This window comes from Pelodiscus sinensis, chromosome 2 (assembly GCF_052426305.1).
Source record: "Pelodiscus sinensis isolate ZL-2025 chromosome 2, ASM5242630v1, whole genome shotgun sequence".
Lineage (NCBI taxonomy): Eukaryota > Metazoa > Chordata > Testudines > Trionychidae > Pelodiscus > Pelodiscus sinensis.
Window position 1 is genome coordinate 247,119,229 of NC_143053.1, and position 20,190 is coordinate 247,139,418.

Sequence of the window (20,190 nt, forward strand, 5' to 3'; positions counted from 1 at the left end):
TTTAAAGCTGATAAGGTTTCTTAATGCGCCCTGCAAAAGCCCAGTTGCAACTCGGTAATAGTGCCCAGTTTGGGTTGTCCTTTCCAGTATGCTTAGTAGTTGCTCTGAAAGGATGCAATGCCCATCTCAAGGACTAAGTAGGTAGTACGTTTTCTTGAGTGAATGGGAATGTCAGTGACCAGGCCTTGCATTGTTAGATGTGGGAGGTGCCCAGTAATACAGGTAGCAAGTGTCTGTTTTTTGTTCTTAACACTTCATGTTTTTAATTAGAGGAAGAAGGCTACTTAAAAAAAATTAAATTGCTTTTGGTCCTGCTATTATAGGCTCTTCTTTAAAAGAAATGTGCCAGCACACCACAGTCATTCTAGAAGGAAAGTCATTATTTCATGATGTGATCATTTTAAAATTAGCTTTTCAGGGTAAAAATAAACAGACCACAAAGTAACACAGCGAGTACAACCTCTTACCAAACACCAGTTGACCACACAAAGAGGTATACTTAAATGCTGCAGAGTTAACAAGCACATGCATTGTGGCTTCCTGGCAGTTGGCGAGCTGCACAAGGACATATTGTGACTGTTGGAGGGGAGTTCTAGGCCAGGGATGGGCAATAATTTTTGACTTCAGAAATTTTTGAAGTGGCCCTGGAAGGGTGGGTCTTCAGGCGGAAGGGGTGAGTTCAGGACACTGCTTCCCCACCCACAGACCCTGATTGGTCTGGGGGTGGGGGTGCTCACAAAGTCTTTGCTCCCTCCAAAGAGAACTGCCAGCTGTTCTGAACAGCTGGCGGTTCCCTCTAGGTACCTGTGCCCTTGGGGGTGAGAGGAGACTTCGCATGCTCCCCCCTGCTGCCCCCAGGTCAATAAGGGCTTGGGGGGGGGGGCGGAGCACGTGCAGCAGCTGGCAGTTGACTTTAAGTGCTGAGCCCCTTGCAGGGCAGGAGGAGACTTCATTCACTCCCCCTGCCAATGCACTCCCCCCCGCCCCTAAGCCCAGATTGGCCTGGGAGCAGGGGGAGCATGCATAGTTTCCTCCCACGCTGCCTCTGTCCTGCAAGGAGTGTTCGGTGCTTAGAAGCACTGATCCTCTTGCAGGGCAGGAGGAGACTTCACATGCTCCCCAGGCCAATCAGGGGCTTCCGTGGGCTGGATCAACTCGTTTGGTGGACCAGATCCGGCCTGCAGAGGCCCTTTTGCCCACCTCTGTTCTGGGCATTACTGTGGAATGGCTAGTCACAGATATTTTCACACGCTGTTGTAGTGAGGCAGAGTGGCTGCCCACAGACCTGGAAGGGGAAGAACCCCTCCCTGAGCCTTGCCCCACTCCTCCATCCTGCCAGAAGTCAGGGGGTGGAACAGAAGGTAGGCCCAGGAGTTTAGTTGGAGCCCAGCTTGGAGGGGCCAGATGCCTTTCCCGAGATGTGAGGTTGCTACCGACCTCAAGGAAGCTGAGGACTGGCCAGGGCCGCTGGGACCACAGACCGACCCCAACCCAGAGGAGCTGCAAACCCTGATGGAGGTTCCATTGCCCAATGACCCAGAAGAACTGCTACTGAGGAAGGTATGCCCAGAGTGGGGAGCTAGGAAGTGGCCCAGGAGTAGCTGACCCTGGTTTGGCTGAAACAGTGCCCATGAGCGAGTCTGAGTGGTGCTGTCAGGAGCCCCACTGACCCAGGGGCAGACTAATGTCTAGGCCCGCTTCTCTAAGCAGAACGCCTGTGCTTGTTGGCGCTCCACCAGAGCTAGGAGACCGAACTATTTACCACCCTGCCCTGAGCTAGGGCCTGGGCTTACTGACTGTATTTGTGGGCTGGGCACTGGCCACAGGTCTGCACTTTCAACACTAGTCACCTGGCTGATTCTCCGTGTGCTACATACACCTCAGTGTGCAGTGAGGTGGAACGGCTGCCCACAGACCTGGAGGAGGTGAAACCACGCCCCCTACCTGGTCTACAGTCACTCTCCCTTCAGTCCATTGCAGTGGGTGAAAAGACCCAATAACCAGCCACACTGTGATCCATATTGTTTATTGCAACTATTTTATTTATATTTTGGCATCAAAAATACACTGAGCAAAAGCTCTGTTTCACTTACAGATATTTGAGTTATTGGATCACTTAAAAAAAACAGAACTAGAGTCGGTATGCATGAAACAAAGAGTCTTTCTTTTTTATTTTTGAATCCCGTCATCCCCTGGTCCATTGTTCTTATTGGCTGTATTTTGACTGCTAGCTTCTCTGGTCAGGGGCACTGTCCTTCTGTATGTCAGTAAAGCCCCGTGTGCATCCAGCTGTAAGGTGAGTTAACAAAGCTGATATTGAGAGCACTGTGATACCTCACTTCACTGCAGAGCTGCCTGGCAGCCCATGGGGATGGGTGTCCAAAACCCAGAAGTCACTGTTGAAGTCGGTATGCCTATACTGCAAGTGAAGGTGTGATTGTAGCATAGGCAGGTGTTTAATCTCCAATCTACTTAGAATGGGTAACAGTTGTAGAGTAGACATGGCTTCACAGGCTTCAGCAGAGGCCCGTAGCTCCCATAGGTTCCTCGGCTGCCTGGCAGGCTTGTACCCAGTTAGCTAGCCGGTGCTGACGCTGAGGCTCTAAGGATTGAGGGCCTGATTCCGACATGCATGTAAGTCTGTGCTTAACTTTAACCAGATGAGCGGTCTGTTTGAAGTAAATGGGACTATTCACATGCCGAAGGTTAACAATGCACTTGAGCATGTGCTTGAATCGAGGCCAGGATGGGCTATAGAGACTGACTTGTTCTTTTACCACTAATAGGGTTGCCAGGTGTCCGGTATTGACCCAGACAGTCTGGTATTCTCGCCTCCTGTCTGGTTAAAAAAAAAAAAAAATGCAGAAAACACCTAAAATGTCCAGTATTTTCTGATTTCCCCCCCGCCAGGAGGCAAAAATACTGGACAGCTGGCAACCTTACACACACTCAGCAAGTGGGCCCAGTCCCTGGCTCTCCCCTCCCCCCCCTCCTCCCGGTTCCCCTGCTTACCTGATTCTGCAGGGAAGCTACCTTCTGGCTCCAATCAAGAAAACAAGGTGGCCACTGGCAAAAAGCCTAAAGACTTTTCTTAAAGGGGCCATGCTGTTTTAATGCTGTTTTTTTTTCTCTTTTTTCAACAACTTTGGTGTCCCCCCCCTTTTTCCCCCCCTCAACAGAATTTTTCCTTGGTGTTTTGTGTGTGTGTGTGGGGGGAGTGTTCGGTATTTTTGCTTAAATCATCTGGCAACCCTAACCACTAAGCCTTGCTCAGGTCAGAGCTGAGGCACAGAGATGGGGGACGTTTTGGGAAGCCTGCAGTGGCATAACTCAGTGTTTCTCAACCAGAGGTACAAGTACCCTTAGGAACACTTGAGAGATGTCTGTGGGGTACGTCAACACAACTGAAATTTGGAGAAAACTGAATTTTTGTTTTAAGTTTTATAGTGCTTTATTATTTTTGTACTTTTTACACCCAAAAATGTCATCATCCGCCTAGCTACAATTAAGTTGTTTAAACAAATGTGTTGCAATGGTAGAAAAAAAATTGTGTGTCTGAAAACTATAGGTACAGGAGGTACTTACAATTTTTTTTTTAAAAAAAGGGGGTACTTATAACTTTTTTTTTAAAAAGGGGTACTTTATAAAAAAGTTAAGAAACACTGGCATAACTGATGCTGAATCTATTCCTTGCCAGTGGCTCAGGCTCCAAGAACTCTAACCATGATATATCAATAAATAAAAAATTCCCAACAAGTAATGCTCAGAGAGGGAGAAAAATTGTTTCTATGAAATCCCCCTTTATTCTCTGTAGTATCCAACATGCTTTTCAAAAGCAGAGCAGGGTATGGCAGACACGCTGGGTATTCTCTGCCTTTATCATTAGCCACAAACTTTCCCTGGCATGTGCAGCTTTCAAATTCTTATTTTGCTTGCCAATCTGTGCTCTCTACATTCTGCCAAAACGGCTTGGACTGACCCCTACCTGACCTTCCCCAGAAATATGATCTGCAGTGACAGAAAGTGGAAAATCTAAATCCATTCCCTGCGCTTTCATAATCCATTTAGGAAGACTAATTCAGCATTCTCCCCGATTTCATGTCTTCAGTGACCCCAATAAAGCCAGTATTTTTTAAATGTGAGGTGCTTCCCTGAGTTGTGACAGGGTACTATTAGTAGCACCCTGGTCACTGATGTTTGCTGCAGCATGAAGAAGGCTGCAGGCTCAGTTATGAGCAATTAAAAACTTTCTGTTGGGGATTATGAGTACTTGGGTGGTAGTCACTAGGCTAATGATGTAATTTGGAGCATATAAATGGAAGGAACAGAGAGTAAGTATGCTCAAAAGAGAAGCATAGGGAATTATCCTGGGTTAGAGAGTGAATGTTGCAAGAAAGCCCCCTTTTCCAACAGAACACTGGGTTACTGTGTAAGAAAATAACAAATATATAGTTAAGGAAAGAGTGACAATCACGTGTATGTTTATACCTGAGACCATGTGAAGTGAACTAGCTACGCAATGTAAATACACAGGGTAATGACAGTGGTCATAAATATGGTTCCTCTATACTTCCCATATGAATGAATAGTATTAGAATTTTCCACACTATATAGTTTCTTCTCTGCCTTAAATTACAGAATGTCATCCCATATTTCTCTTTGATTCATACCCTCAGATCTGCATAGTGTGTAGAGCAAAGCTCACTGAAGGTAGACTGGCTGCTGGCAAATTGGATGAGATGGCCCTTTGTAGAGTTTCCTGTCTATTACTGGCATTCTTGTGGCAATATTGTAGAGAAATAGCAAAGACAGGAGCTTGGAGGATTATCTTCTATTTATTTTAGAAACTTTGTGTGCATCTGTCTGTCTGTTTATTCAAGAAATTTTCCTAAAGAATAAAAGCTAGGACACCAAATTTGCTGTGCATCTTCCTCTTATCCTTACTTAAAGTAAGGTCAGGGTTTGGTTGTGCCAGGACAATGGGATGTGCCTGGAATCTGATTATTTCTCAAAAAATGGAAAGGGGCATGGTAGAAAAGACAGTTCTACTGTAGAATGATCACACGGGGGGAGGGGGGGGAGCAGCAAGGGGCCAGAGATGGAGGCTGGGACAGCTATAACCCTATTTGGCCAGCAGAGGACAGCGGTACAGAAAGGGATAAGCTATCTATTGTATATTTCAGAGAGTTTGTTTGCCTGTGTGTGCCTTTCTGTCCCCCAACTAGGGGACACGCCCTCTTCCCCTGGCTGTTCCCACTACAGTGGCCATGGACAGGTGCTTCTCACCTGGCCCCAAACTGCTGGGATGAAAGAGGGCTGGGGTTGTCCTCTCTCTCCATGGCAGCTGCTTACTGAACCCCTCATCCACAGCCCCACCCCAGAACAACGATTTAAATGAAGAAAAACAAAACTTCTTTGAGTTAAGCACTCGAGTACTGATTGGTAAATCTCCTAGTGTCACATAAGGAGTCTTTCATCTTATTAGCAGTCCTCTCTAATTGCCTGCTGCCCCAGTCCTCTGTTTCCTCTTTTCATTGTGCTGGAAGGTTGGTCTTTGTGAGCACCATTAATTGGTGCGCTCCAGGCTCTTGTCTGGTTTCACAGTGTGTTGGCTTCCTTTAAAAATTCTGGTAGGAGCGCATGTTTACTTTTCCGTTGCTAAGAAAATGAATTTGTCTCTGTGCTCACAAATCTCAATAAAATGGAGAGAGAAACTGGGAAGTTTTTTCTATATAAGTTTTTCAGGCATGATGTATGAAATAATGAATGCTTCCTCCTCCGTGCATCCATCTGTTCATGCTCCTTTCAGGCAGGCTCTTCACTACTTGCCTAATTCTAGTAAGCTCTTTGGAAACACTATATGTGAGGCAGACACAATATGCCTAGAATTATTCAGAGCAATGTGAACAGTGGTGGTTGTGGTGTTTTGTTTTGTTTTTTGCTCCCTAGAGAACAGAATTTATACTCAGGGTTGGCTTAGAATGTCGTGGGGTTTTTTAATTATCTTGATATAAACATTATGCAAGGCAGTCAACTTCAATTCCTTGCTGATAGCAGCATTGTTCCAGAATCATTAAATCAGAGAAGTAATCATGAGTAGGTTCCATTTTTGTGTCAGCTCTCTTTTTAGAGCTTGTATTTTTTTTTAAATAGAAAATGGGGAACTTCCCCCTGTGCTATTTGATTTCCTGATGGGGGTGAACATATGCACCAAGGTGGACATGTCTTCAAATACAAAGGTGTTTAACAGTGGGTTGGATTTGATCACCAATCTCTTTTTGTGGTCAATGAGCTGCTGTTGTTCCATTTTAGTATAGTTCCCAAGAGTAATGCCACTTGAAATGATAGCAAAACATTGAAAGGTGCTTATTAGATGACATTTAATTGCCTTCCAGTGTTTCTTTGGTATTACACCTATGTTGTGTATATTGCACTGGGGTGCAATGCATTGTGGTGGTTTTCTGTTAAGCCTTATGTAGTCTGTAAAACTATGAGTGACAATCATCACAGCAACTGTGCTGAAATGAAGTGTGCTTACGGACAGTCATTAGATTTGAATTCCCGAGGACTAGAAGCTAAGCACTGTTCCTGTCTCTGACTCTGCTCCTTTCCGCAGTCTAATAGAGAGCACTTCTTCTCACTTCCATTTGCAAATCAGAAGTAACTGCACAGTTACAGTAGAGCAAGTGAGAGACTTTGCAACTGGTTTGATTAAATAAATCATTTAAAATAATGATTTAAATCAAGCAGGAAATCTAGATTTCAACAGTTGATTTTGATGTTATTTGAATTTATACTTTTAAGTTACTTATCTATAGAAAGATTGATTTTCATTGGTTGGTAGCCTTGGAAGATGTACTATATCTTCCCATTTATTTAAGTAATTATGTAGGTTAGCATACATTGATTCAGATTCTTCATTTTTACATTTTTTGTATTATGTTAGAAAATGGTGAATGACACACTTATTTGCTGGATTATTTGTTACTTGTGTTTTGTGTCAAGTTCCATTTGGATGGTGTAGTGGGGCAGCTGCCCCACTCTCGCAAGGGAGGGATTAAAACAAGGTTGGAAAGAGCCCATGCAAACCCTTTTAATCAGGGTGAGGATTATAAGGAGCCAATCAAAGGGTGGATTGGTGGGGCAGCCCTGACATAAGGAGCTACTCAGCAGAACAGAGGCAGTTGTGCCCTGACCAGCAAGAGTGAAGGACTAGCTCCCAGCAGAGAGGAAGTAACTTGGACAGAGCAGTGCTGGGCAGACTCAGGGGAGCTGGAGAGAAGCCCCAGCTAGGCTAGAGACCTTTATACACAAGGCCTGAGAAAGTGAAAGGGTTGCAGGGAAGTGGACCAAGAAATGGGAGTAGTCAAGGGGAGAGACGAAAGGCAGGAGATGGCTGCTGCCAGAGGATCCCTGGGTTAGGACTCAGAGTAGTAGGCAGGTCTGAGACCCCCCCTTGCCCATTACACCACATCTTCCCACACTGAAATGTGGTCTGTACAGACTGTGGCTTTCCTCTGAGATGAAGGGCTAGACTTTGGGGCTTGTGGTTGGCCATGGTGGCAGGTGTAAAGACTGATGACTACTGATACCGCTGGAAGGAGGTGGGAACAGAGTGGTGGGCACTGCCGGAGGGCAGTGTCCTGAAACAGATGTTGTGGTCCAGGGAGCGATGAGGATCCAAACCCAGACAGTTGAGCGGAGCGACGACAGGCTAGACGGACAGTAGTGGATTTCAACAGACAGAGTTAACTCCTGGTGTGACCAGTAAGAGGTGCCACAGCGGTGAGTTTGACCCCCTTTCAGATGGAAATTGGATATCCGTGTTGGATACAGAAGGAAAAAAGTAAGTTATCAAAACGGGTTTTGAATTTAGAGTTATTAAATAAGGGAAGTATTTGTAGATAGTGAAATGAACTGATTGTTTTCTGCTTTAACCATGTTCTTTGGTATTTTAGAGCTAGTAGATCACGTCCTCACACGTAGCTTTTATTCATAGATTGTGTAACTGGGTGTACCAGGCCCTTTGAAGCCCCCTGTTGGAAGCATCAAGGTCCTACTACATACCACCTCAGGAAAGGAGAAATGAAGGTGGTCCTCAAGGCCTGCCTGGAAAGGCTGCAGTGAAGCAGCCAATCAGAGCACAGCAGACTCAGTTTAAATGAGCTGAAGGGCCTGAGCAGGGCAGTACTGGTCTGGGAAAAGAAGAGCATGGAAGGGTGCTTCTTGCTGATCACTAGAATTCAAGCGAGAATCAGAAGATGGGTTCTCATGGCATTGGCACTTACTGACAAAGATGAGAAGTTGCGAGAACATCAGCCCTGAAGAAAGGGATATCTGGGAAGCAGCCCAGTGAAGGTAGCAGCAATAACTATTAACCGAAGCAGCACATGGCTGCTATTTATAGGATCCCTGGGCTGGAATTCAGAATAGTGGGTTAGAATGGGTGCCTCCATCCACTACTGGGGAGGTAATCTAAGCCCTGGGAATGGGATACAGCTCATTTAGAAGTCCACGGAAAGGACTGGAATTTAAAGGGCTCAGGTTTGGTCTGAAGACCCTCATTAAGGGCAGTCAGTCTATTTGGTGAACTCTTGGTCACCACCCTCTGGAAGGGGACTGAAGTTAAGAAGTGACGTGGCTGGAGAGATGGAACACTAGAAAACCACCAAGGACAAAGAGTCTCTGAGGAGACAGTCCAGGAGTCAGTGCTCCACAACAGGGTAGAAACAAATTTAAAACTAGCCCAAAAGGGAACAAGGACTGAGCCCAGAGAAAGGGCTGCAGATACCAACAAGAACATCCTTCGTGGGCTTTTCTTACACTGCAAGGGGTTTGTCCATTGTAGACTGTGACTTAGCTGGAGGGAACCAAATGAGGTTCTAGGAACAGGGTGCAGGATTGCAACGAGACAAGAGGAAGTGCTCATGAGAAGTGAGTGCACCTCATCATGGACTGGAAGAGAAAAACAAGTTTTCCTGCTTTTTCAACTACCAGTTGCTTTCCCAACTTTGAATATACTAATCACTGAAATGAATTCATTGAATAAAATGAAACTGCAATAATTAGTAGGGGCAGAGGGCCAGGTGTATAATCTAAAACTACTTTTAATTTCCGCTTTTATGACTGTGGAAGTTTTGTGATAACTTTTCAACTCCGTGGTTAAAATTACAGAGTTTTTGTTATGCTGTGTTGCTACTGCATCAGCTTGGGCTGTGAAGTTAAGCAGTATGAGCCTCGTTAGAAGTTTAATGTGAAATAGTTGGGTGTTAGAATAGCATTGTTTGTAATATAGTGGTGTTGGTAATCTACTATATATGTTATAAACTTTGTGTGTCTGTCTATGAACTCCTCCTAAACAGGAAGAGCTAAAACCACCAAATTTGGTAGCAGCTTCCTCTTATCCTAACTTAAAGTAAGGTAAAGGTTTGTCTGTGCCAGGACAATGGAATGTGCCTGGAATTTGATTGTTTCTTATAAAATGGAAGGAGAGGAGTCTGGTTGGAGGGACTGTTATGCTGCAGAATGACGTTGGGGGGCAGCGAGGGTCCAGAGATGGGTTCTAGGACACCAATAACCACATTGGGCCAGCAAGAGTCAAGGGTGGAGAAAGGGACAGTTATCTACTGTATATTTCAGAGAGTTTTCTGGTTGTCTGTCTCTCCCCAAGCCGGGGGACATGCACCGCTGCAGTGGCTATGGACAGGCGCTTCTAACCTGGACCCAAACTGCTGTGGTGAGAGGGTGCTGGGGTTGTCCTCTCCCCATGGCAGTCTGCATAATGCACCCCTCATCTCCAGCCCAACCCCAGAACAATGATTTAACTGATTTGAGTTAATGACTTGAGCAACACTGGGTAAATCTCCTAGTTCACTATATGTTCATCTTCTCTCTGAGGGTATGTCTACACTACAGCACTAATTCGAACTAAGCTCATTCAAACTAAGCTCATTCGAATTAGCGCATCTAGACCTAAAAACTAGTTCGAATTAGCATTTTGCTAATTCGAACTAGCATGTCCACATTGAATGGACCCTGAACCGAGGATAAGAATGGCCGGAAGCAGTGCTGGCAGGGCATCAGATTAGGACTTAGAGAGTGGAGCTGCTGTCTCAGGCTAGCCGAGGGCTGTGCTTAAAGGGACCCGACCCCCACCCCGGACAGACAGTTCTCAGGGGTTCCCCGCTTGCAAAGCAGTCCTGGCTTGGAGTGCCCTGGGTGCCCACACTGGGCACATCACAGCACTCGGCCATCAGCCCGGCTGCACTTGCCGCAGGCTGCCATCTGCGGGGATCAATTGGGGGGGGGCTGCAGGAGAGTTTCCACCCCGAGGAGTCTGCAGAGCCACCCCAGTGCTCCTCATCGGGGGCTCGTACCCCATTCCTCCCTCACCTCCTTCCACTTACCCGTCCCTAGCCCCCCTTCCTGATGTACAAAATAAAGGACACGTGTGGTCAAAAACAGAAACTCTTTACTTAACAAAACTCGGGGAGACTGGGAAAAGGAGGTGGGAAAGGGGAAGAGAGAGGGTGGGAGAGGGAAGGGCAACTAAAATGATCAGGGGTTTGGAACAAGTCCCATATGAAGAGAGGCTAAAGAGACTGGGACTTTTCAGCTTAGAAAAGAGGAGACTGAGGGGGGATATGATAGAGGTCAATAAAAGCATGAGTGGTGTGGAGAGGGTGCATAAACAAAAGTTCTTCATTAGTTCCCATAATAGAAGGACTAGAGGACACCAATGGAAATGAATGGGTAGAAGGCTTCAAACTAATAACAGAAAGTTCTTCTTCACAAAGCAAATAGTCAACCTGTGGAACTCCTTGCTGCAGGAAGCTGTGAAGGCTAGAACTATAACAGAGTTTAAAAAGAAGTTAGATAAATTCATGGAGGTTGGGTCCATGGAGTGGTATTAGCCAGGGAGTAGAAATGGTGTCCCTGGCCTCTGTTTGTGGAAGGCTGGAGATGGATGGCACGAGACAGATGTCTTGGTCATTGTCTTCGGTCCATCCCCTCCAGGGTACCTAGTGTTGGCCGCTGTTGGCAGACAGACTACTGGGCTAGATGGACCTTTGGTCTGACCCAGTATGGCTATTCTTATGTTCTTATGTTCTAAGCTCAGGGCTCAGGGTCGGGGGTCTCAGTGGACTACCTTGATTTTCATGCAAACCTGCTCCTGGGTGGCCAGGCTGGCAGCTATCCTGCCCTAGACGGCCACTTTCCTGTGCCTAGTGCAGAGGTCGTGGACGTTGGAGGCTTCCTCCCAAACCTCAATGAGGTCCTGGGAGCCGCCAGCCTGGTCCCGGGAAGAGGCGGAGGGCTGGGTGGCAGCAGGTGGCTAGTTCCTGCCATGCCAGGTGCAGGGTCTGCTGGCTGGGTGCTGGCAGGCTTGCACCTGGCATGGGCACCGTAGCCAGACCGTGCCCCTTTAAGGGCTGCAAGGCCGGGAGGGGGGCAGACAAGTTTCCCTGGTGGTGCCCAGAGTGGCCACCAGGGCAAGCTGGGGAGGGCTAGTCTCCCACTAGTTCGAATTAAGTGGCTACACAGCCCTTAATTCGAACTAGGTGTTAGTCCTCGTAGAATGAGGTTTACCTAGTTCGAATTAAGTGCTCTGCTAGTTCGAATTAAGTTCGAACTAGCGGTTTGTATGTGTAGCGCCTATTAAAGTTAATTTGAACTAACGTATGTTAGTTCGAATTAACTTTGTAGTGTAGACATACCCTGACTCAGTTTAGAACCAGTACCTGGATACCCTGTTAAGGACAGTGTGCTAACTGATTTCATTTTCTGTCATATTAAAACCAACTTACTGGCTTTTTCTGAAGATTAAAGTTCCATGGCCTTTTCTGCAGGGATAGAAGATTATTCTCAGTTTCCTGTCTGGTTTCATTGTGGTAAGATTATGCCTGTAGTATTATGATAGTATCAGTGGATAAGGTATTCCCTGTCCTGAATTGTGGGTTAGTGATGCTAAGTCTCCTTTACTTTGGTGTGCCCATTGTCATGTGAGGAATTGTGATGGTATGGATGTGAATCATATCTTTCAGCTATGAGCCATCCCCAAGTCTCATTTTTCTTCCATTCATTGTGGTCTGAAAGCCTTTTGCAGACATTGGAACTGAAGAGAATGCTTTGTTCTGCTCTTCAGTGCCCAATGAGTTTGATTTATGGAAGTGTACAGTGGCTAGATAAGTTTGGCTGTTTCAAGTCCAGGTTGGGGAAGCAATGAACAAAAAGGGAAGAGATTTTTTAAAAAAGTTTCTCTGTAAGAACTTTTCTGTCTCTGGTAATTTTGTGTAAAACCTTCTGTACCTATCTCTTCCTCATTAGCTATGAACTCCTAGCTACCTTTCCATTTTGTGTTTGTCAAAATAGACTTTATGTGATTATCAGATCAAATTTAGCTTGATGGAACAGTAGGTAATAATGACTGTGTTTAGGCATTAGTAATCTCCTGTTTGTGGCTAAAAAGCATGTGCAATTGTTGAAGAAATATTCAGCATAATTTTCTAATCAGGTGCTAAAAATGATTTGGTGTATCCATTTTTACTTATTGGCTCCAATGAGTAAAGTGGAAATGCTTATTTGTGTTACTAGAAATCGCCATTGCACTGGCACTCACTATTCCCAAGAAATTTTTTGTTGTTCCTGGAGATATAAGATGGAGCAGTAGGAAAGGTGGGTTTAAGAAATAACCCAAAAGTGTCAGGATTAAATGTAGCAATAATTTACAGATGGAGCTGGAAAAGTGAGAACACATTTGGGGCATTTAAAAACTTACTGCATTTTAATTTTAGTTTTTATGTTTTTCAAAACCAATTTTCGTGAAGCCAGTGCCTGGCACTGCAGGCTGAAGTCATCTACTTACCCACAGCAAAAGCACAAGCAGTGCCACTGCCTCATAATTGTGCTTCAGACCTCCCCTAGAGGGACCAGCATATAGGCAAAAGGGAGTGACGGGAGAAAAAATGTCACCCCAGTAAACCTTGGACATGTACCCGACTCAGCATGCTTTGATGATTCCGGTAAAAAGGCAAGCTGTGAAATAGTTAACAACCTAGATGTTTAAAGTATTTACATCATGATCCAGAGTTAACCCTGCTCTGACATGAATAGGACAGTTTGTGGATATCAGAACTGTTGTTTCATACTTTGTAGAGACTCAAAGACAGTGAGGTAATATCTTTTTACTGGACCAACTTTTGCTGGTGAGAGGCAGAACTCTTTTTAATCAGATATCCCTGTGCTGGTTACATTCAGTTCTCATTATTAAGTTTTTCTTTGCAACCATGAGGGCTGGACACTCAATAAAACAAATAAGCTTAGCACGTAGAATAGAAATATGCAATGTATTTGGGAAAATGGATAATACCATTACTCTTCATATATGGCAGAGTAGAGCTGTGCAAAGCCTTGAAGGCAGGAACAAGTTTGAATTTGGTATTAGTTAAGATACAAAAGGCAAGGAAGTGAGTGTGGGACGGACAAGGTCACATTGGCAGGAGAGAGAGGGAAGAGTTTATTTAGCGATGTCATTTTGGATAGACTGGAATGGGGAGCAAAGTGGGTGTTGGATGTTGCAGAGAACAAGAATTGTCATAGCCAAAGCAGGAGAGTCTCAAGGCATGGATGGGAGGGTTGGCAGCCATGAAGGAGAGAAATAATTGATTTGGGAGAAGCAGAGGAAGAGCAACCTAGAGGGATTGGAGGGGTGAAGGATGAAGAGGTGCCAAGGAACACAGTGCAGTTGTGAGTCTGAGACACGCAGAAGTGGTGGCATAAAGGAATGAGCGGGCTATGGAGAATTTGGGCCGGGGGGAGATGAGTTCTATTTTAGCCATGTAGTGCTTGACTTGACAGCAGGTCATCCAGGAAGACGTGTCAGAGGGACAGCTGCAGATCTGAGAATGAACCCAGACAGAGTGGCGGGGAAGGAAGGAAAGGGGGGCAGAGGCAGATAGAAGAGTTGTCAGCATACTGATGGTCATTAAAACCATGAGAGTGGCAGAAGTCAAATCAGGGTAAGGCAGCACAGTGGAAAGGGACCAGGCTAGAGCCCTGAAGGGTCTTGGGGGGTAAAGTGGGGTGGAGAAAGGCAGGAAGAACTGACAGCGTGAAATTGATTATATGAAGTGCAACTGGTTCATAATCTGTCGCACTGGGAGGATCACATTTATTTGCACAGGACTCTTGACCCCAACATTACAAGGAAGAATTTCACACACATTCCTGCCCCTCCCATCAAAAAACACTGCCGCCATGTAGGGATGTGAGCGACTAGTTGACTATCTGATAAGCATACGCTTATCGGGTAGAGTAGTGACTCAACTAGTTGTATCCCCTCTCCCCCCATGCTGCCACTGTCAGAGAGAGGCAGCAAGGGGAGGGGAGCAAGAGCCGGTTACCCACAGCACTGTCTCCGTGGGGGGGGGAGGGTGGGCAGGGAAGGCAGAGGCACAGCGGAGAAGCAGCGCAAGCAGGGACTGAGGTAGTCCCCATTTGCCCCGGCTTCCAACTGCTGAACTTCCTTTGAAATCAGCTGGAGTTCTGGAAGCTCAGCTTCAGCCCCATCAGATTTCTTTTTAAAAATGTGGTCACTACCCCTGGACACAGAACATGGTATAACTGACATTTGGGGACCTAAAACTACTTGACAAAATATTTACATTTTTCAATGTCAAGCCTCCAGAACATTGCCTATGCTAACAGAGTTCCGATAAGCCTGGCCTTTATTATTTTTTTTCATTTGTTTCCACAGGATTCCATAGATGTGCAATCAGCTGTATGAGCACAATATTCCTTGTTAGAACATCAGCTACAAGCTGCAAAATGGTCGTACTCCCAGCACCTATTAGTTTCTAACAGATGACTGTGGAAGTCTGTTGTCAAACAGCGTTGTCTCGTTTTCTAGTAGCAGTATGCAAAACCAATAGAGCCTTGCTGCCATTCTTAATGAGGGGAAATGAGCCCCCTTTGGTGCAGTGGCCTGCTTAAAAAGGTCATCAGCGTGTATTTATTCTTGACTCCTGCCAAACGGGGATAAGAATATTGTTTCGGCATAGAAGGGATACCAATTTCTATTGCATTAAAAAGGGATTTAAATTTTTTTGTTTCTAATGACATTAAGTCATTCTCAGTGGTCACAGTGGTGCAGAAGAAAGAGAAAATGCTGCTGTAGGGAGAGTAGGGTGGAGATCTAGTTAACAGTGGATTTGTAGTGACGCTCATTTGTTTTGCACCAAGGTCAAGGGAATATCAGCTGCTTATTACTGTTTTCTTACCTTTTTTTCTCTTCTTCTCTTAACCTCTGTTCCAACGGTGGGGAACCTTTTTTGGGTTGGGGGCTGCTGACCCACAGAAAAATCAATCAAGGGCTGCATGCAAATGAAAAACAAAAAAACAAAAACAAAACCCAAAACCTTCCCTCACTGACATGGCCTCAATTGAGGAGAAAGACACTCCATGGATTCTGCTCACAAAGCACAGCTTTGGGGGGCCCAGGCTAATAGATTTTGTGTGCTCAAGCCCCCCCAATACGGGGAGGGGGAGCCTGAAGCCTCAGCGGTCGCATCCAGGCAAGCTGGGGGCTGCATTCAGCCCCCAGACTTGAGGTTCCCTACCCCCACTCTATTACTTGTAAAGTTACTGGGCCAAATTCCATCCTCAAACTCACGTGCATCTCTTGTTGACTTGACTTTTTTGTGTACCTTTTGAACGTTAGGTTTGACAGTGTAAGGGTAGGACATTAAATAAAAACAAATGCAAAGTATTCCGTTGAGGAAGGAAGTAAATTTTCTGCACGACTCCAGCTGTGGAATATTGTGTCCAATTCTGGGTGCCACTTTTCAGGAAAGATGTGGACAAATTGGAGAAAGACCAGAGATGAGCAGTAAAAGTGATTAAAGATCTAGAACATATGACCTTTGAAGGAAGATAGGGAAAAAATGATTTTATTTAGTCTGGAGAGGAGAAGTCTGAGAGAGGACATAACTTTCAAGGGTACAAAAGATCTAGGGTTGCAGATCATTTCAGAAAAAATACCGAACAACAACAAAAACACACCAGGAAAAAGTTTAAGCAAAAAGACCTCGAGAGTTGTTAAGCAAAAACCAAAAAAATCCACCAATGTATCCCCTTTAAAAACCACATGGTGAGACTTTTTGGCCCTAAAAGGCTGCCAGCGGCTGCTTGCCATCCGGCCTGCCTGTGCCGGGCCGGACAGTTCCCCTTTGGAACCCGGTAAGCACGAGGGTTGCCAAGCTGCCTCCGTATTGAGCTGGACAGCCTGGGATTTTCACCTCCTGGCCGGGGAAAAAATAAGAAAGTACTGGACATTTTAGGCATCTGGTATTTTCTGAAATTTTTTACTGGACAGGAGCCAAAAATACCGGACTGTACGGTTCAATACTGGACACCTGGCAACCCTAAAAAGATCATTGGAAGAGGTTGAAAAATTGTCTCCTTAACCTCTGAGGATAGAACAAGAAGTAATGGGTTTAAATTGCATCAAGGGCAGTTTAGTTTGCAGTTAGGAAAAACTTCCTGTTAGAGTGGACACTTACTGGAATAAATTTCCTAGAGATGTTGTGGAATCTCTATCATTTGAGATTTTTAAGAGCAGGTTAGATAAATATCTGTCATGGGGGGTCTCTAGCTAATACCCAGTCCTGCCTTAAGTGCAGGAGGGACTGGATTAGAAGATCTATATGTAATATAATATAGGAGATTGCCTATCTCCTAGAGCTGGAAGGGACCTTGAGAGGTCATTGAGGCTAGTCCCCTGTCTTCACAGCAGGACCAAGTACCATCCTTGATAATTTTTGCCCCCAATCCTAAACAGCCTTTGCAAGGATTGAATTCACAACCCTGGGTTTAGCAGGCCAATGCTCAAACCACTGAGCTATCACTCTCCCCAGAAGATTGCTTGAGTTTCCTTCCATCCCTACAGTTCTATGAAAGGTGGGCCTCAAGGAAAGATTTGGAGGAGAGGTCAGTGGTCTTACGGAATAATTCAGGGTGGGTATTCCATTCATAAGGAGCAGCATTGCTAGAAAATACTGAGTTCATTGTGTGGGGAACAGACAAGGCTGGTGTAACTGACAGAGTAGAAGAGGAGGGGGGAGGTGTTTTGACACATGAGGTGGGAGGACAAGTTAGAGAAGGGTAGAGTTGTGAGCAACTTTGAATACAACATTTAAATACAGTATTTGGCTATAGCGGCAGCCTTAGTGAAACTTTAGGTTACTGTTTGTTTGGTTTTTTTTTAAAAGCATGGGAGGAAGGTCAAGAGTGCCTGCCATGTGCTCTCTTTTTTTCCAAGTTCCCCTTTACAATGGATGAGGGATGGGAACCTCCAATTCTTTGAGCGATCCAGAGCCTAGAAGTCTCGCCCAGATCCTGTCTCTCTTAATTAATTTTGACTCCCATGCATTCTGGGACACCTTCCATACTGACGACTCAGTGTGCGGCATGCTTCTGAAATCTCTGAGTTTGTAAGCTTTGACTGTTGAGGTTTCTGTGATGTCAGAAGCCATAGAGCAAAGAGGAGTTTGGTGGGACTCTGCAGAAGGATTGGTGGGTCCCCATTGCTTTCTTGTGCTTGGAAATGTTTGGAATTCTATATTTTTCTGTTGGCTTCATGGGAAGTCAGTGGATGCTGAGAACTCAGTGCTGAAATGGATTATGATCTTATTATGACATTAGCAATTCTCCCCCTGCCCACAGTGACATGTCAGGGGAGACTCCCTGGCAGTACCAGTGGCCATTTCACCTCTCCCTTCCCTTACAGAGGAGAATGAGAGTGTCTGATTCTCATTAGTCATCTAAGATCTGATTTTCAAAAGCGCTAAGCACCCACAAATTCAATGAAATCTGCAGAAGCTGCAGGTAGTCAGCACCTCTGAATATCAAGGATTTGGGGGGGAGGAGTAGCCCAGCATTCACTGAAATGCTGAAAACAGTGGGCATTGGCATTCAAAGCAGATAGAAATATTGGACCAGAAGGACCTGTCCAGTACACCAACTGAGAACCTAACTTGGAATCTTCAGCCCATTCCTAAAATAACCAAGTCTAAATCTGTAATCCCAGAGCCTAGCCCAATAAACTCCTGCCTGTGTATGGCAGTTCCTCTCAGAAAGAGCCCTTACAGATTTGAGATTTCTGCTTTGCATTGTAATTTTTGTTTTAAAACAGGGGTTGGGAACTTTTTTGGGGTCTGGGGCCATTGACCCACAAATAATCAGTCAGGGGCCACACAAAGTGAGAAGCAAAACAAACAAACAACAACAACAACAAACCCTCACTGAAGTGGCCCCCAACTGAGGAGAAAGACACTCCCCACATTCCCCTTGCACACCAGAGCCTAGGCAGGCCCAGGCTAGTAAATGTTGTGTGCTCTATCTAGTCCTGCAGAGGGGCAGCGGGGGAAGGGATGGGGGACTGGAAGCGCCAGCTTGGGCTCCCCAATTCTGGGGGGTGGGTCCTAAGTTTTGGGGGCTGGATCCAGACAAGCTGGAGGCACATCCAGCCCCTGGGTCTGAGGTTCCCCACCCCTATTTTAAAATTTCTGTAAGGTGAGTTTCAGTTAAAGTCATCTGTATTGGGAAAAAGTTACCACCGGCTCTGGCTGCTCTGCAGAGAGCAGAGCACTAGCTGAATGTGGGCAGTCTATCTGAACCATTTCCTTGTGTATAGTACAAGAATGTGTGAGATGCAAGTTGCTACAGAAATATCTACCATACAGCGCTGTCTCTCGTTACCAAAAGATGACCACCTTCTTTTTAAAGAACTGGCAAGGTCTCATTCCCCATTAATCCGTTAGCTGTTCATCCTCAAGGAGCCTGTCATTTCTTAGCTCATCAATAGGCAGCCGTATGATTCTGTCCCTGCAAAGACTTAGGACACATGAATCAAAATAGTTGTGTGATGTCATGTCATAATGTGAATGTGCTCTGACCAATTGGTGCCAAGAATTGTCTGTACAGAGGTGGTTTCCTTTTACAGTCTTTTTAAAGAGACATCATGCAGAACTGCACATGACAATTCCCTTCAAGAGGGCTTGTGCCTCCTTTGCATATTTAGTGTTTTTAAAAAGGGAGAGCTTATCAGCCAGTTACTGGCCTCTTCTGCATAAGCTGAGCCACTGGTGAAATTCTGTTTCGGTCTCTGGAGCTTTTCTGACTGCTTAAGGCTCAGAACTGCTGCTGCAAGCTGTACAGGCTTTTGAAGTTCTCCTGATATCTGCAGATATTTGCAGAATAGTTACTGAACGGTAAGAATTAAGATCGGAACTGCTTCGGACAAAGTTCAGCTACTCTTTCTGGATCTTATTGGCATTAAGACGTGATCTGAAGTCCCTTTCGGCTCAACTTCAGAATCTCAGAGGCTGAAGCTTTTCAAAAAGTTTCAGCCAGCTTTTTGGAATATCTTATTTTTGGTCCCTATGTTTCCATTTTAACTGACTTACTTTCTGGCCCCCCTCCACCTTTTGATCAGACCTGCTCTTTCTTCTTCTCTGATACCGGGTATGATTGACGGCTGTTATTGCTTTGGTGCCTACTGCAGCTCATGAAGCGTTTTGGCAGTCTTAGAGGAAGCAAGAAACGAAAGGACCAGAGCAGAAACTCTGAGAGGCGCAAATCTGAACCTCATGGCCCTTTAGGTAGGGAACTTCTATGTTACCTCTCGATAAGAGGATTAATTATTTTGGGGAGTAGGCATTGTGGCTGTATAAAACAATTAAAGAGCAACTTTCTGCTCCCTAATACTGTTGATTCAGTTGAGTAATTTATTGTACGTAAATAATTAATGGCGATTTTTTTATAAAGTATTTTGAAGCTGATAGGAAATGCTAAGCAAAAGTCTTTTGTATACATCTAAAAATCTGTAAGGAACAAATCTTCCAAATGGATTTTTTTTCAAAGCTGTTTTATAGTATTCAGATTAAACGGTGTGAAACAAACCTTGGCAGGCCTGATGACTGTAAATTTCAAACTAGGATTCTTTTATATTAAAGAAAAATAATTAAATCAAGTGCTCAGTTAGTAAATATTTGAATAATACAATCGGGAATTAAAAGGGTAAATATAAGATAGCTCAAACTAAGTGCTACCTCCATGGACAACTACTGTTTTAAACCACATCTTTCAAGGGTCCTCCTGCCATTTTCAGCAAAATTATATTTCACCTTTAAC

At 45.0% G+C, this 20,190-nt stretch overlaps 1 protein-coding gene across 14 annotated transcripts in view; it reads left to right on the top strand.

Annotated features, from left to right (window-relative positions):
• Positions 1 to 20,190, top strand: part of PRKAG2 (protein kinase AMP-activated non-catalytic subunit gamma 2) — a 387,855-nt gene that overhangs the window by 139,049 nt on the left and 228,616 nt on the right. The window contains exons 1-2 of one of the 14 annotated variants that reach the window (XM_075922815.2): positions 19,041 to 19,268; positions 19,562 to 19,658. The exons of 12 other annotated variants lie outside the window; for them this stretch is intronic. In XM_075922815.2, the coding sequence (XP_075778930.1) occupies positions 19,565 to 19,658 (94 nt within the window). In that variant the 5' untranslated portion in view covers positions 19,041 to 19,268; positions 19,562 to 19,564. Of the gene's footprint in view, positions 1 to 19,040; positions 19,269 to 19,536; positions 19,659 to 20,190 lie in introns of those variants that run through there. One more of the 14 variants, XM_075922820.2, reaches the window with a different exon arrangement.